The sequence below is a fragment of the Lotus japonicus genome, chromosome 5, assembly GCF_012489685.1.
Source record: "Lotus japonicus ecotype B-129 chromosome 5, LjGifu_v1.2".
NCBI classification, from domain to species: domain Eukaryota; kingdom Viridiplantae; phylum Streptophyta; class Magnoliopsida; order Fabales; family Fabaceae; genus Lotus; species Lotus japonicus.
The window spans coordinates 46,300,912-46,315,448 of NC_080045.1; the positions used below are offsets into that span (position 1 = coordinate 46,300,912).

Consider the following 14,537-nt stretch of genomic DNA (forward strand, 5'->3'; position numbering starts at 1 on the left):
TCATGTATTGATCGTGGTTGTGACTTTTCTACCTATTTGATGACTCTATGTCTACTTTGTTTGTATGGTGTACTCATGACATGATGTACTTAGGGCGAGTAACTCTCGAGGTCACACTAGATTATTACTACCATGACTCCATCACTCTGTCATATTATACTATGATATATGTATATATTGGGCCAGTTTGATTGCAGTTTTAGTTTTCAGTTTTTAAAACAATTTTCATAAACAATTTTTAAAAACAGTTTTCAGAAGAAGAAAACAGTTTGAATGACAAGTTTTCCAACATTTAGAAAACTGATATCTAAAAACTAAAAACTGAAACTGAAAACATCTTTTAGCTATTTCGGTTTCTTAGTTTTAAAAACTGAAAATGAGAACTGTTTTCAAAAACAGTTTTTGAAAGCAAGTCGTAACAAACATGTTATCAGATTTTAAAAACTGAAAACTGTTTTGCAAACAAACAGACCCATATTGTCCTCATTTACAAAAGAAAATGTTTATGAAAATAAAGTGAAATAAATAGAGTAAAAAAGTATCAATAAATTATACTAAATAGTAAATGAATTTTAGGGAATTAATTAACGACACAACGTCTATGTAATCAAAAAGTTTAAAAACTTCTTATAAACGGGTTTGTAGGAGATGTAGATTTAGGTAATTCGTCATCACTTTATGGGAGGAGGTAGTAGGAGAGCCCCACATAAATATGAAATAACTTCTATCACCCCTTTCTTCCATTTTTGTCCCTTTCTTTTTGCATATGTATCCCCATGAAGTGACAATCATTGTCCAAGACTTCATCTTCTAGCTTCTTCCATTTTGCGATTAAGAGAATGTGCTTTTGGCGAGAGGGTCATCATTCTGACATGGACGAGAACAAAGAATTTTGAGAGAAGGTTCTTGAGTAGTAGAAACTAGGATGTAAAGCTTACAACTTCTCCTTCTAACTTCTAATATGACTTTTCATTCTAACTCTCGTTCTTGTTTTGTTTGTTAAACTTGATATTGAAATGTTGTTTTTGTTTTTTATGCAAAGAGCAAAATTGTGCAATTTTTCTAGTGGGTTGAGAGGAGCCCGCGTATATTGAGTAACATGAGGAAGAAGAATTTGAATTCATGTGAAATCCTGACAACGGTGGAAAGGAATGAACATAAAGATCAATGTTCTTCAAAGAAAGCTTGATATTGAAATTTTGAAGAAGGTGGTGATAGGGTTGGGTTGGGACCTTAGGCATTTGTTTTTCTGAAAATCAATTATCTATACAAAAGTTTTGGTATAAGGAAGGTTAAAATGTAATGGTGATTCTTATGTACCTCTTGTTCTCTTTAATGCAATTGTCCTTTGTAGAGAAAGTCAGAAAGATATCGTTGGTTAAGATGTTGTCCATTGTCATGTATTACCTCTGGCCTTCTATTTTTTTTAACGCCCTCCCTTGCTATCAAAATCATAACTCAAGCTTTCACTTTGGGTTACACTTTCTTCTATGTGTGGGGCTGGTAAAGGAATCTAGTAGGAGCATTGTGGACTTAACTTGATTTTCCACAAAAGATAGAAACTTCACACCTGTTATATGAGGCATATGTAGTCAATAGTCCAATACCATAACATCATTAACACTAAACAAACTTGTTCTCAGCAACTTCCTTATTCACTCTCCACGATATTTTGAACTTCCCTGTAGGGTTGTCCAAAGCCACCCGAACTAAATCGGACCCGAGCAAACTGCCATTTGTTTCGCAAACAATTCAATTTGGTTCGGTAGCGGGTCTAACTGGTTTATTTTTAGGGTTCATATAGGTTCGACCGGTCGATTTCAGTTTGGACTCTTAACTGAACGAATCAGGTATAAGGAAGAAAAAAAACTTATGGTCCAGCCCAATACCCCACCCAACCCTAGTCTCGTCCATACCACATATAACCTCCCTTAACCCTCAACCTCTAAACTCAACCCTAGCAAGAAGCCAACAACCGCCACCCACCACCCACCACCCACCACTGTCTGCCTTCTCTCGCGACGCTGGAGGCTCACAATCAAGTCTCATCCTCACCACGCTCATCTTTCGACAACCACTTCCTCTCCCTCGATTTCCTCACCTCCTCCGCTCTCCAAGCTTCTGGCGCCGCCGACCTTTTCTTCTTCCGCTTCAAATCCCAACCTCTCAACAACAACCACAATCCTCGTTCTCCGATGTAACATCTTCCAAGATTCACACCAAAAAACATGATTCACGCCGCCTCTTCTCTTGTCTCAAACTAAAGGAAACCATTGTCGCATGTTCTAATATGTTGTTCTTCGCCTCAGATCTCGTTCTTCACCTCAGATCTCGTTGACAATGGCACTTCTCACCTCATCAACGTGTTCACTGCCATCCTCCATGGTTTATGCTGGAGATTTTTAATTTTTGTTGAGATTTTTCCAGATCTGATTGTATTTGGATGTTATTATATATTTGAATTAAAGCTTTGTAATGAAAAATTATTTATGTTAAGATTTAGTCTTGGTTTCTACATTATTTTTCCTCATCCTCTTGTTTTTCTTTAATTTCCTTCTCCTTAACAAACCGACAAATCCGAACTGATAAATTTGTGATCTGTAGAATTCGAACCCAAGCTACCCGAAGGGTGTGTTCGGACGGTGGTGGTTCTGGTGATTTTGTGGTTTTCACCCGACCAAAACCGAAGGTTAGTCCCAAATCCGACTGAACCCGACCTATGGACAACCCTACTTCCCCGTACAACCTAGGCCATTTACCTAGCTCACACAAAAAAGGGCCACCTATCTATATCCAATGCATGAACAACAAGAACCTCACCTCGACTGTAATGCAAGTAAGCCTCTTGCATAAAATACCCGAAATGGTGAAAACCAAAGTTAAAGGCATCCCACAACAACAATGACACCCAGTGGCGGAACTTCAACAAAATTACTGGGGGAGCTCAAATAAATTTAAATATATAAATTTCGAAATATTTTGTTAACAGGAAAAAAGTATTTCATAGTGAATCAAAAGTCATTTAGTCTAAGAACATAAGTATTTTAATTTATATATTGATATCATATACTAAAATCCAAATCACATAAAGTGTTGCTAACCATAATGAAATAACTGAATTTCCTTACATAAAGTAGCATAATCAAAGTCTTGAGCCAATGACTATGAGCCGTGAGAAGTGAGAAAGATGAAGTTTTAAAAGTGCAAATCCAAAAAGTAAAGTTAAAGTGAGCTTTTGCCAATTGTATTCAGAAAGTACTAAAATATTAGTATTTTATTTTTTTTATAAACTTTCCCTTGTTGGGTGAGTCTCCTACCTTTTCTCATTTTTCTGGTACTATGAGTCTATGACGTTTTTTTTAAAGAATTTGGTACTTGAGTCGGTGACATTGACATAAGTTTTATTAGTTTTAATTTTTTTTTGTGTGTATTAAATTACTCTCACAATTTTAACCCGTGTGTGGTGAAAGTTAAATATATTTTCAAAAATGGGGCTTCTAAGGATCAAAGACTCAACATATAATTTAACAACAACTTTTTACCACTGCAACTTACACTTGTTAGATATTATATATATGATTTTATACACTATAATATATATCCTATATACTAAAAAAAATTTTGGCCAAATTTGAGGGGGAGCTACAGCTCCCCTATGTCAACCTTAAGGTCCGCCACTGCGGGTATATGATGTACATTTTTTCATGGTAGTTTGTCTGTTGAGCCGTAACGATTACAAACAACTAACTAAGTTTTGAATGTCCATATGCCGGAGGTATGTACTCAGTGGCGGAACTTCAACAAAATTACTGGGGGAGCTCAAATAAATTTAAATATATAAATTTTGAAATATTTTGTTAACAGGAAAAAAGTATTTCATAGTGAATCAAAAGTCATTTAGTCTAAGTACATAAGTATTTTAATTTATATATTGATATCATATACTAAAATCCAATTCACATAAAGTGTTGCTAACCATAATGAAATAACTGAATTTCCTTACATAAAGTAGCATAATCAAAGTCTTGAGCTAATGACTATGAGCCGTGAGAAGTGAGAAAGATGAAGTTTTAAAAGTGCAAATCCAAAAAGTAAAGTTAAAGTGAGCTTTTGCCAATTGTATTCAGAAAGTACTAAAATATTAGTATTTTATTTTTTTTATAAACTTGCCCTTGTTGGGTAAGTCTCCTACTTTTTCTCCTTTTTCTGGTACTATGAGTCTATGACGTTTTTTATAAAGAATTTGGTACTTGAGTCGGTGACATTGACATAAGTTTTATTAGTTTTAATTTTTTTGTGTGTGTATTAAATTACTCTCACAATTTTAACCCGTGTGTGGTGAAAGTTAAATATATTTTCAAAAATGGGGCTTCTAAGGATCAAAGACTCAACATATAATTTAACAACAATTTTTTACCACTGCAACTTACACTTGTTAGATATTATATATATGATTTTATACACTATAATATATATCCTATATACTAAAATTTTTTTTTGCCAAATTTGAGGGGGAGCTACAGCTCCCCTATGTCAACCTTAAGGTCCGCCACCGATGACACCCATAATCTGAACAATGTTACCATTCATGACACACTTACACATTAAGAGATGAAAGCCTAAAATTGAAAACTAAAATGAATTAGAGAAAGATTTAGGTTAGTTTAAGTTTGAGAATGTGAATTAGGGGATTAAGGGTTTTAATTATGTGAAGTGTAAGTGACTTAAAAACACGTAGATGGCGTATAAGCTCACTTATACACATGTTCCATGTCACATCACATCTCATTGGACACACAAACATCTCATTATGATGCGAGAACTAATATCAAACAACTCTGTATGTAATCGTAGAGACGAAATTGCAACTTTATCGTGAGAGGACCAAATTCTGAACTCATTCCAAATAAAGGTCCAAAAACATATTTTAACTTCAAAACTAATAAATATTGTCTATAATGAAAATATACCTACATTTTTCAGCATTTTTATTACACACCAATTTATTTATTTTTACATTTTCATTAATAAGGAAGAAACTTGTTTCCACAAATCACAAAAGCCCTCACAAGAATCGGGAGCAAAAACAGAGCGAGGAGAACAACATTTTGTGGGGGTTTAAGGGTGTGGGGTTTCTGTGCAGACACGACTGTACTGTATTGCTCTCTTTCTTTCTTTCTCTGCACCCTGCAATGGTTTCGCTATCAACATGGTTCCGGTACATTGGCTACAAGCTTGAATACTCCGTCTCTCTCAGCTGGAAGGTCGGTTTCTCTTCCTTTGCTTTTCCTTTTCACCCTCCAATCCAACCCTCTTTTTTTTTTATTCAATTTTCAATTTTCAATTTTCATTTCTGGGCAAGTTTCTCTGATTGAAGAAATTTGGGTAATTTTCGATTTTATTCAGCTCCCATTTCTTCATGTTGATACACTCGTGTTTTGTGTGATTTGTTATCTGGTTTGAATTTGCTGATAATTGTGAATGGTAATCATTTACATTTTGTTGCTGGGGTGGGGTTTTTAATTCTTAAGCATAAGTAGGTGTGGAATTTATACTATCCCAGCTAAAAAAGAAGGCATTTTTGTGTGTTTAAATAAGTACACTCAGATGTGCTTATTTTATTCGGTGGAGGAATTCGATTTCTGGGTTGGATTCAATTTGAAATATCTGGGTTTTATAATGAGGAAATTGGAAGCAAGATTGGAATTTGCTTGGTTGTCGAATGTTTTGATGATCTGCGTAGAGTATTTGGTATAGTTTCGTTTTAGGCATAGTCGTGCAGATCATGCTCGATGTTCTTGTTGGAGAATGCTGGGATGGGTTATTTTTGTATGTCTTTTGGGAGAAAAGCTTAATACTTTATTTAGCATAGATTGGCTCTTGTATCCCATATGCGAGTTTGTATGGACATTTTTATACTGGATGATTGAATCTCTCATCTCGAAGATTAGAGTACATTTCACGGGTGATAATTTTTTGTGATTGTAATACAAACCTAAATGTCACGAGTAAATTTTAAACTGTTTCACTTTGAAGTATTCAAATAGCAATGATGATAATAAAATTATGTAATTTTCAAAGAAGTGCTCTTATATAAAAGAGCAAAGTAATCAGCTTACAAGAGAGGATATGCTAACTAGCTAAGCAACTAACTATTCGACTAGGAACTAATAGTGACCTCCTCTAACAGAGAATAACAGCTGTAGATACAGCTGGCATAGAAGAATTCAGTGTTTTTAATGGCGGAAAGCCAAAAACAAGCCATATTTGACAAAGACGGTGGCAGATGGCGGAGTTTGGCAGATTATGGCGGAATGTCGGCCATGGCGGCTTGCTAGTATTTCGCCATGAGAATGGGCCATGGTGGATATTTGGCAACACTGGAAGAATTACATTACGAACTAAAATATTCACTAACACCTCATAGAAGTTTGATAATAGGTCTTCTTTATTTATTTTCATTGAGATTGTTGCTCTTGGTACAAAAGTTCTTGCTCAACATGCAACCTTACTAAATTTAGTCAATAGGCACTATAGCTTGTAGGTTTTCTAAATATGGGGATAAGATATTGCTAAATGTAGTTATTTAAAACCCTATGAAGCTTGTCATCAAATCAAGAGCTGAGTTGTAGCTTGAAATAGTCTATGATCATATTTGGAGTTCTCATGGCATTGGAATGGTGGTTCAGATATTAAATCTGAGAATTTTTCATTCTCTAGTATCCCTTTGAATATATTTATATTTATTGTTAGCGAAGTGGATATGTCTAACTGACTAACTGTATGTCTTAGCAGCCTTGGATCAGAGGTCATAACATTTCAAACACCTGTTATTTTAATTTTATTTCTTAATTTTTTGTTAATCATTTCGTCCTTTAATCTTGTGCTCTTGAGGTCATAGTGTTTTGATTGTGGGCTTTCTCTTTCTCTTCTTTTGTTGGACATATATTAAATAGAAAAGCAATTGGTTCCTTGAGATATGTTAGATTATTAGGATTACTATTGCCTTAGAACTTGAAGTGTTACTGTGATGAGCTTGACAGTTCTAGTTATACTTCAATTGTATTTGACACATAATTTTAACTTAGGAGTATTAGGTCAATGTCTTGCATCACAAGATAAAAATTATTCTGAGTCCTATGGAAATGTATTCTCTATTTTCTCGTTTTTCATTATGTTCGTTGAGTTTCTACTGTTTGAAGTTAAGATGATTATTTGAGGGGACATTTGAGTATTTGACACATAAATGTGTGGAGAGCATATTTGAGCTTGAACATAGAAGGTGGGATAGCTCCTTAAGGCCTACCTTTGAGTAAGCTTTAATGTAGACCCTCAATTTAAGACAATTGGATATGTGTAATGCTGAAGTTATCAACTTAGCAATGGGATCTATAGTATAAGTTGCACAACTGTGCCAGTGCATGCTTTACCTGTTTTCCTGTAGTACTATTTTTCATGTGTATCACATTGTAAGCACTTCAAAGCCCCTCTTTTGAAGTGTTTTCTGACTGATTCAATTTTGTAATGCGAACAGAACTACAAACGAGGTCAAATTGGAGAAGGAGAGGTACGTGATCTTGTTTGGAAGAACTTCTTTCAAGGAAAGTTGACCTACTTGCACTGGAATCAAGGAGAGGAGATGGCCCCTACTATTGCTGGAAAAGTAGCCACTCTTCTTGTTCGGAAATTACCAAATGCAGATCCAACGTAATCATATTTATCTAATATAACGCACACTCATGCGCAAATCTATTGACTTCTTTGCAAGTTTTTTTTATGGGCCTGCTAAAGCTAGAGATACAACAAAGATGCTTTATTCAAAAACTTCTACTTGCTTTTATGTACTCTTTAAGACTCTCCTGTTTGTGTTATCAACCCTTCTTGGATGGCTATGTAAACCTTGTTTGGAAATTCTTTTTGTCACTTGTTTTCTTTGTTATGTGTTTTGAGATAGACTGATATTTTTTACTACTTACCCATCATATATTTGCCTTAGCAGACTCTTAAAGTGGAACGGAGTGTACACTTGAAGAGGAGATCTTTACACATGTCAATATTTTCTCTATATAACTACTTGAAATATGTGTGTTATGATGACAGCCATTTTCTCGTTATAAATTTTTTGTTACTCCTTGTGGTTTGCTGTCACTATCTAACCATCTATTTGTTTGGTTTCTGCTACCCACTTTGTCTAGACAACTTCGAATAGCATGTAAACCTCATAGCAGTGTGTTTCGTTAATACTTTAATCGTACCAGATAGCAGTGTTGATAAAAAAGTTATGCAAGGGTGCTTTTGACATAATTTAACTGCATTTGCGCCAATTTTGTATTTCATTTTTGAACATTTAAAGTATATGAAGATATGGTAAATCTCGAAGCTTATATATATGATAGTAAGAATTGTGAATCTTTTCCCGTGTCCATGTTGCACAGATTTTAGAATTTGATGTATTTGTGTCTGTCTGTGCTTCATTGGTTATAAATGTTTTATGATTTTTTAATGACTTAAGTTATGCCTGAAAGTGTGACGTTTTCAGTTTATTATCTCAAGTTTTACATGCTATAGAAGTTCATTTTTTATGCTCCATGAATGCTTTTGCTCAAGTTTTACATGCTATAGCAGTTCATTTTTATGCTTCATGAAAGCTTTTACTTTGTCATCCAAATTTTTCAATCTTTGTTATAATCCTGATTACTCATGAAAAATTTGTAGATATTGATTCCATCCCTTCCTTGTGATGTGGTAATTCTTGGTTTGAACTTTTTCCATTTCCATTATATTTTGCTAATTATGTTTTGTGGTAAGGTCAGTGATACAGAGATGAAAATGTTATGATTAGTAATCACACAAGAAGTTATTAGGCTAGAAATGAAATCATTAGAGAAGTTGAGGTAGCTCCCATGATAAAAAGTATGACAGATTCTCATCTAGCAGAAGGTTTTGTTTGTTGTTGTTGTTGTTGTAATCAATAACACACAAGGGTGAGTCTTGGTAGGTGGTGCAACTGTAAGATTGCTTCCTTGTAGCCTATAGGTTAGGTGCTAGTTGTGGAAACACCCTTTCTGCTCATATGGTTAGAATTAAAATTGCGTACATCTAACCCTTCCTGGACCCTAGAATATTTTGAGCCATGTGTACGAGGCCACTCTCTTTAGTAAGTGGATATTATGAGGAACTCTTAAATGTTGATTCTGGTCCTGTTCAGATAATGGTTTCTTCTTGATAAGTGAGACATGTAGATTAGTTCCTCAGAGTGGCTGTTTCTGTTCACAGAATCATTCTTGAGTGGTTGGAAAATATATCATCATAATTGCTTCTATACTCCATTGTCTACAGTTTATGGCTGGCTGTCTACCTTTTTGTCGTAACAGTATGAACGACATTACCGATTTGACTATTTCACTAGTAATTAACTATGAATTTGACTCTTTGTAAAGCTTATTAAAATTCTTTCATTTTAAGAGACTGCTACTGTGACTTAAACCGAGTGCTAGTTTACCAGGATTTGTCAGTTGAATTTGAAATTCTTAGCTGGTTCTTATCTGTGATTCTGTGACATGTTATACATTGAATGTGGTAAAGATCATTGAGAAATGCTAGCAACACACTCCTTAAATGGACTTAAGGACACACTCCAACACACTCATAATGATTGATTTATTTTTTAAAAAAGTTAAAACATTTTTTTAGGAGCGAAATGTATTGACTTTTCAAACAATAAACCAATCACAATGAGTGTGTTGGAGTGTGTCCTAAAAAGAGTATGTTGGTAGCACTCCTCAAGATCATTTCCAGAGACTTGTTTGGTTTTAGCAGATAACGGTGTGACAAACTTCATTCTCATCATGTGCAGTGCTTCTGTAGGTTTTCCCCCTTTTTGATAGAGAATCTACTTTTTGAAATTATTTAGAGGTTGACCTTGAAGCTTATGGATGGTCTAAGCATGATTGTTCCCCCCGCAAAAAGATTGCCAACTTACTGTGTCAACTTAAAAATTTGGAAATTAGATCTTGCTCCTTTTTGTTGTTATTCTTTAGCATTCTACAAAAGTTAATAAGTGATTGAGTGGCAATTGACATTTCATCTGGATCTCATTATTTATTGTATTCCCATCTCCACTTTTTTGTTAGTGATAGACATGTTTCTTTGACAGGCGTGTTTTTGTAGGAGATGTTGTGGTCTTGAAGGACCCTTGGAAACCAGATAACTACTTAGTTAGAAGATTAGCTGCAGTTGAGGGTTATGAAATGGCTTCTACTGACGAAAAGGACGAACCATTTGTTCTTGAGAAGGATCAGTGCTGGGTAGTTGCTGAAAATGAAAAGTTCAAACCCAAGGTATGGATGACTTACTATTTTCATAAACTAATCATAAGATTTACATGGATTGTTTACTATTATCATTGTGCTATCTTTAAGTGGATCACTATGAATGTCTCATAATTTGAAACACTGATTGTATACATGACAAAATCAGTGTTGTCAAATATCGGCCATAGCGGTGCCATGGCGGAATTCCAGCAAGCCGCCATCCGCCACAATCCACCATCTGTCCTCAGTGTGGTCAAATATGGCCTGTTTTTGGCTTTCTGCCATCTTCCATTAACAACCGGTCGAAATATAAAGTTTAGATTAAAATATCATGTAGTCAAGCAATTAATTATCACTGATATGCAAGTATTTAAGGTTTACATGTTCATTTGTAATGAGTTTTTACTTTTTAGATTGTGTGAGCCAATTCTTAACTTGTGTCAATAGATCCCGACACTATTGACAAAATCTGGACTTCAGTTGCCATTAAACCCCCCGTTTCAAGACAGAAAAATGAAATAGACCCTAGCTTGGCATGGAAATTCACTCTAGCAGCTTTTAGAATTCGGCTTATGAATATGATACTGCTGATGGTCTATAGATGCTTGTGACTTTGGTTCCTCAAGTGGATAACTCATATTTTGGTTCTTTCATAACCTGTTATCACTTTGTTTGTAGTACCAGAATAGCGTCTTCAATGTAATAGATATAATAACTCTTCTTCTAATGATTTTTGTGTCTAGATTTTACTACTCCATCTGATCCAATTTATAAGTCACATATCTTAAGCTTTTCATGTCTCTAAATATAAGCCACTTTAAAAATCAATGAAACATTAAATAGTTTTTTTTTTTCAATTTTACCCCTTAACATTTAATGCGCTATATTCAATTATCTGACCCTTACCAATAAATTCTTAGTTTTTCAATAAAGGCTAACTTAGGAAAATTAACAATTTTAATTTGAGACCAAGTAATAACTAATCTTAACTAATTTTCGTAATCTGTGTGAATTAGTTAAAAGTGACTTATAAGTAGGAACTAGGAACCAACAACAGAGAATGTAATTCATTTTGGATGATATTTTAAGTCCTTTTTCCTTGATATCTCTTTAGTGGTTTACAGCTTTGAAATTTTCTAAGTAACTGGTACCTCTTAGCCTTGAAGTGATTGTTTCCACAAATGCTCGTAGAATCTGGTGTTATATTTTTGTAGTGCTTTCAACTCCTTGATTGCTTGTAGAACAAGGAATAATTTTGTTTAATGCTTCCAACCCAAATGGCAGGAAGCAAATGATAGTCGAACGTTTGGTCCGGTTCAGATGACAGACATTGTGGGCAGAGTCATTTACTGCCTGCGTAACGCAGTAGACCATGGTCGAGTACAGAACAGGTGACCTAGATTTCTGAGGCTAATTTATTACGCACAAACGTGGATGGATTTTTTTATTTATTGTTTTTATTGATATATTCTACTCCATTGGCAGTCATTACAGCATGCCAAAGGATTCACCAGTGTTGGAAGTGGAACTTGATGTTGATGAGATGGCAAAGAATCACAAAGCCTAAAACCTCTCTCCCCAGGAAGAACTAACTTGTTTGTTTTGCGTATGCCTTGTTTCTTCATGTGGATTTTCCTTCAAGCACGGATGAAGAATAAAATATATGATTTTTTAAGTTGTTGCAATGGGATGGCTGTGTTATGTGGATTTCATTAGCATTAGACAATTGGTTCTTCTTTCCGATCCGAAAATTTGAAGCAACCTATTCTAAAGCTGAGTTCAACATGGTTGTAAGCTGAAGTTCTAGCCAAGGACTATTCTGCCTCTTGGTCTATTTGTGTAAGTCGTTTCGCTCTAAACACAGGTGACCATTTTTGGTCTCTGTTTAATGGGGGATCATATAGAAGGCTACATTGTCAGAAATTATGGTTCCAGTTATTTTCGTTTTGTTCTTTGATCAATGATCCAAGAAAAAGACGTGATGCCGTGCCACTGGGCTCACGTTCCCAAGTGTTCGCCATCTCTTGGGAGTTTCTCATGGTGATAAATTATCCTTGACATTTCTTTCCATTAGTCATACTAGAGTGAGTTTTATTGAGAAGAACGTTTAAGTCAAACTTCGTGGAATGAAATAAAAATGTACCTTGTTTTTACTCAAATTTCAATTTATTTATGTTCCCTCCCTCGTCTTATTTCTTTCCATTATTTTAATTTTTGGTGAATGACATAATCATAATGCATTCACCGGTCAAATGGACTGCTTAAGAGGTGTTGAAATAAGATTTAGATCCTTTGTTCTCAAATTGATCTCATTTCTATCCCACCAAATGAAATGATGTTACGTCAATTAAAAATATGTGGTTCAAAACAGGTTTTAAAACCGAGTTTAGTTCAATTGCTCAGTTGGTTTGAATCTGATTCGAATAACATATTTTTTATAAATTATTTAGAATTTTTTAAAAAATTGACTGTCCAAACCGGTTTTGGCCGGTTCAATAGTACCGGATTTTGATTGATTTTGAGACCTATCATTTTTTTTTTCTTCAAATGAATTAGTGACATGATCAATTCCTCATCCAATCAGTCGGACGTTTGGTCCGGTCTGATTTCCAAAGTGTGAAAAAAATCACTCCCCATGGTCTGCACACCCATCTTAGTTACAAGCTTAGAAAAATTTAATCACAATAACATATCTCATCTACACACGCGAGATTTCCAAAGAGACCAACTATGCACAGCTCTACAGTATGAAACAACCACATTGTTCTTTCATGGACTTGTATATCCTAGATCTAGGGTTTTGTGTAGCCATTTTTAAGCTGAAGAGAGAACCTGATTTATTATGAATATGTCTTGCCTTTTATAGAGGGGCAATTACCTTAACCCTAATCCTATTACAAAATGAGCCTTACAATAGCTTAATGGGTCATAAGTCAGGTCCGACCCAGACTTTAACAGATCACCCTAGTCCCTAACAAGGTGCCGTCAAGCGACCTATAGTCCCTCCAAGCAAGGGGCGTGGTGCCAACTTTAGGACGTGATGCCCTAACCAGTCCATATGGCTGCAAGACGCCGAGTCCAAAGCATGAGGACGAAGTGCGTCTTTACTCTAACTCTCCAAGTCTGTCTTCCTCCTGCTCATGTTGCGATCTCAGATCTTGAGAAAAGGGCAGTGGCACCAACCTTAGGGCGCGCCGTCGTAACCAGTCCACACAAATTTACATAGCCCTCCACACAATGAGTGTGTGCACAAATTGTGCATTTGAAGAGAGTCAAATTAGGGTAATTGTAGAAATGATGCGAAATGGGAAGCAAATGGTTAAAGGAATAACAAAAATGAGATTTTAACTCGACATGACTACCCATGTGGTTAGGATTTTAAATTACACATAAGATGTCATTTCAGGGTGACATGTGGGTTGAAAAATAAATTACCAAATTCACCTATTATAAAGTTAACATCTAAAATAGATAATTATATATATTTATAAAGCCAAATACATTATAAAGGTAAATCTAGCAAGAAAATATCTTGGGATAACTCATTTGCCATGGAACTTTAGGTGCACGTCAAGGAGCATATTTTAAAAATTTCCACCAAAGATTCATTGGATATGTACACCGAGAGTATTTTATATGATTTTTTGACTGAATCCAGTGACATGTAGAAACCAAAGTTGACCCCATGGCAAAGCAACTTTTCCTTGCAACTCGAGCTTTACCCATGGAAACTCGTTTTCCATGCATATTTGTCTAGGTTTTCCTTGGAAAAATCATTCTTGGTGCATGAATTCTTAAATTTTCACATCGGAACTCATGATTGCCCCATGGAAGCTCGAACTTGTGCACAGTGGCATGGCATGGAAAAGTAACTTTTCCTTGCAACTCGAGCTTTGCCCATGAAAACTTTTTTCCATGCATATTTACCTGTGTTTTCCTAGGGAAAATCATTCTTGGTCCATGAATTCTCAACGTTTCACATGGAACTCATGGTTGCCACTCGTGGAAGCTCGATTTTGGGCATCATTGCATGGCATGGCAAAGGAATTTTTCTGTGAAATCGAGCTTTGCCCATGGAAACTCGTTTTCCTTTCATATTTGCCTAAGTGTACCTTGGGAAAATCATTCTTGATGCATGAATTCACAACTTTTCACATGGGAACTCATGGTTGCCCCATGGAAGCTCGAATTTGGACACAATGACATGGTATGGAAAAGCAACTT

At 35.3% G+C, this 14,537-nt stretch overlaps 1 protein-coding gene across 1 annotated transcript; it reads left to right on the forward strand.

The window, feature by feature from the left end:
• Window positions 1-5,041: 5,041 nt before the first annotated feature.
• LOC130718689 (mitochondrial ATP-independent inner membrane protease subunit 2-like) lies at window positions 5,042-12,472 on the forward strand. Its single transcript, XM_057569314.1, has 5 exons — window positions 5,042-5,264; window positions 7,535-7,707; window positions 10,157-10,340; window positions 11,598-11,704; window positions 11,799-12,472. The coding sequence occupies exons 1-5, from the start codon at window positions 5,193-5,195 to the stop codon at window positions 11,878-11,880; spliced, it is 618 nt and encodes a 205-aa protein (XP_057425297.1). The 5' UTR covers window positions 5,042-5,192; the 3' UTR covers window positions 11,881-12,472.
• Window positions 12,473-14,537: the final 2,065 nt, after the last annotated feature.

Bases quoted from the DNA above. Each gene is read 5' to 3' on its own strand.
- LOC130718689 (XM_057569314.1), top strand. From the start codon at position 5,193: ATGGTTTCGCTATCAACATGGTTCCGGTACATTGGCTACAAGCTTGAA. The intron at 5,265-7,534 runs GTCGGTTTCTCT...TAATGCGAACAG, and splicing joins CCGTCTCTCTCAGCTGGAAG to AACTACAAACGAGGTCAAAT. The intron at 7,708-10,156 runs GTAATCATATTT...TTTCTTTGACAG, and splicing joins TTACCAAATGCAGATCCAAC to GCGTGTTTTTGTAGGAGATG.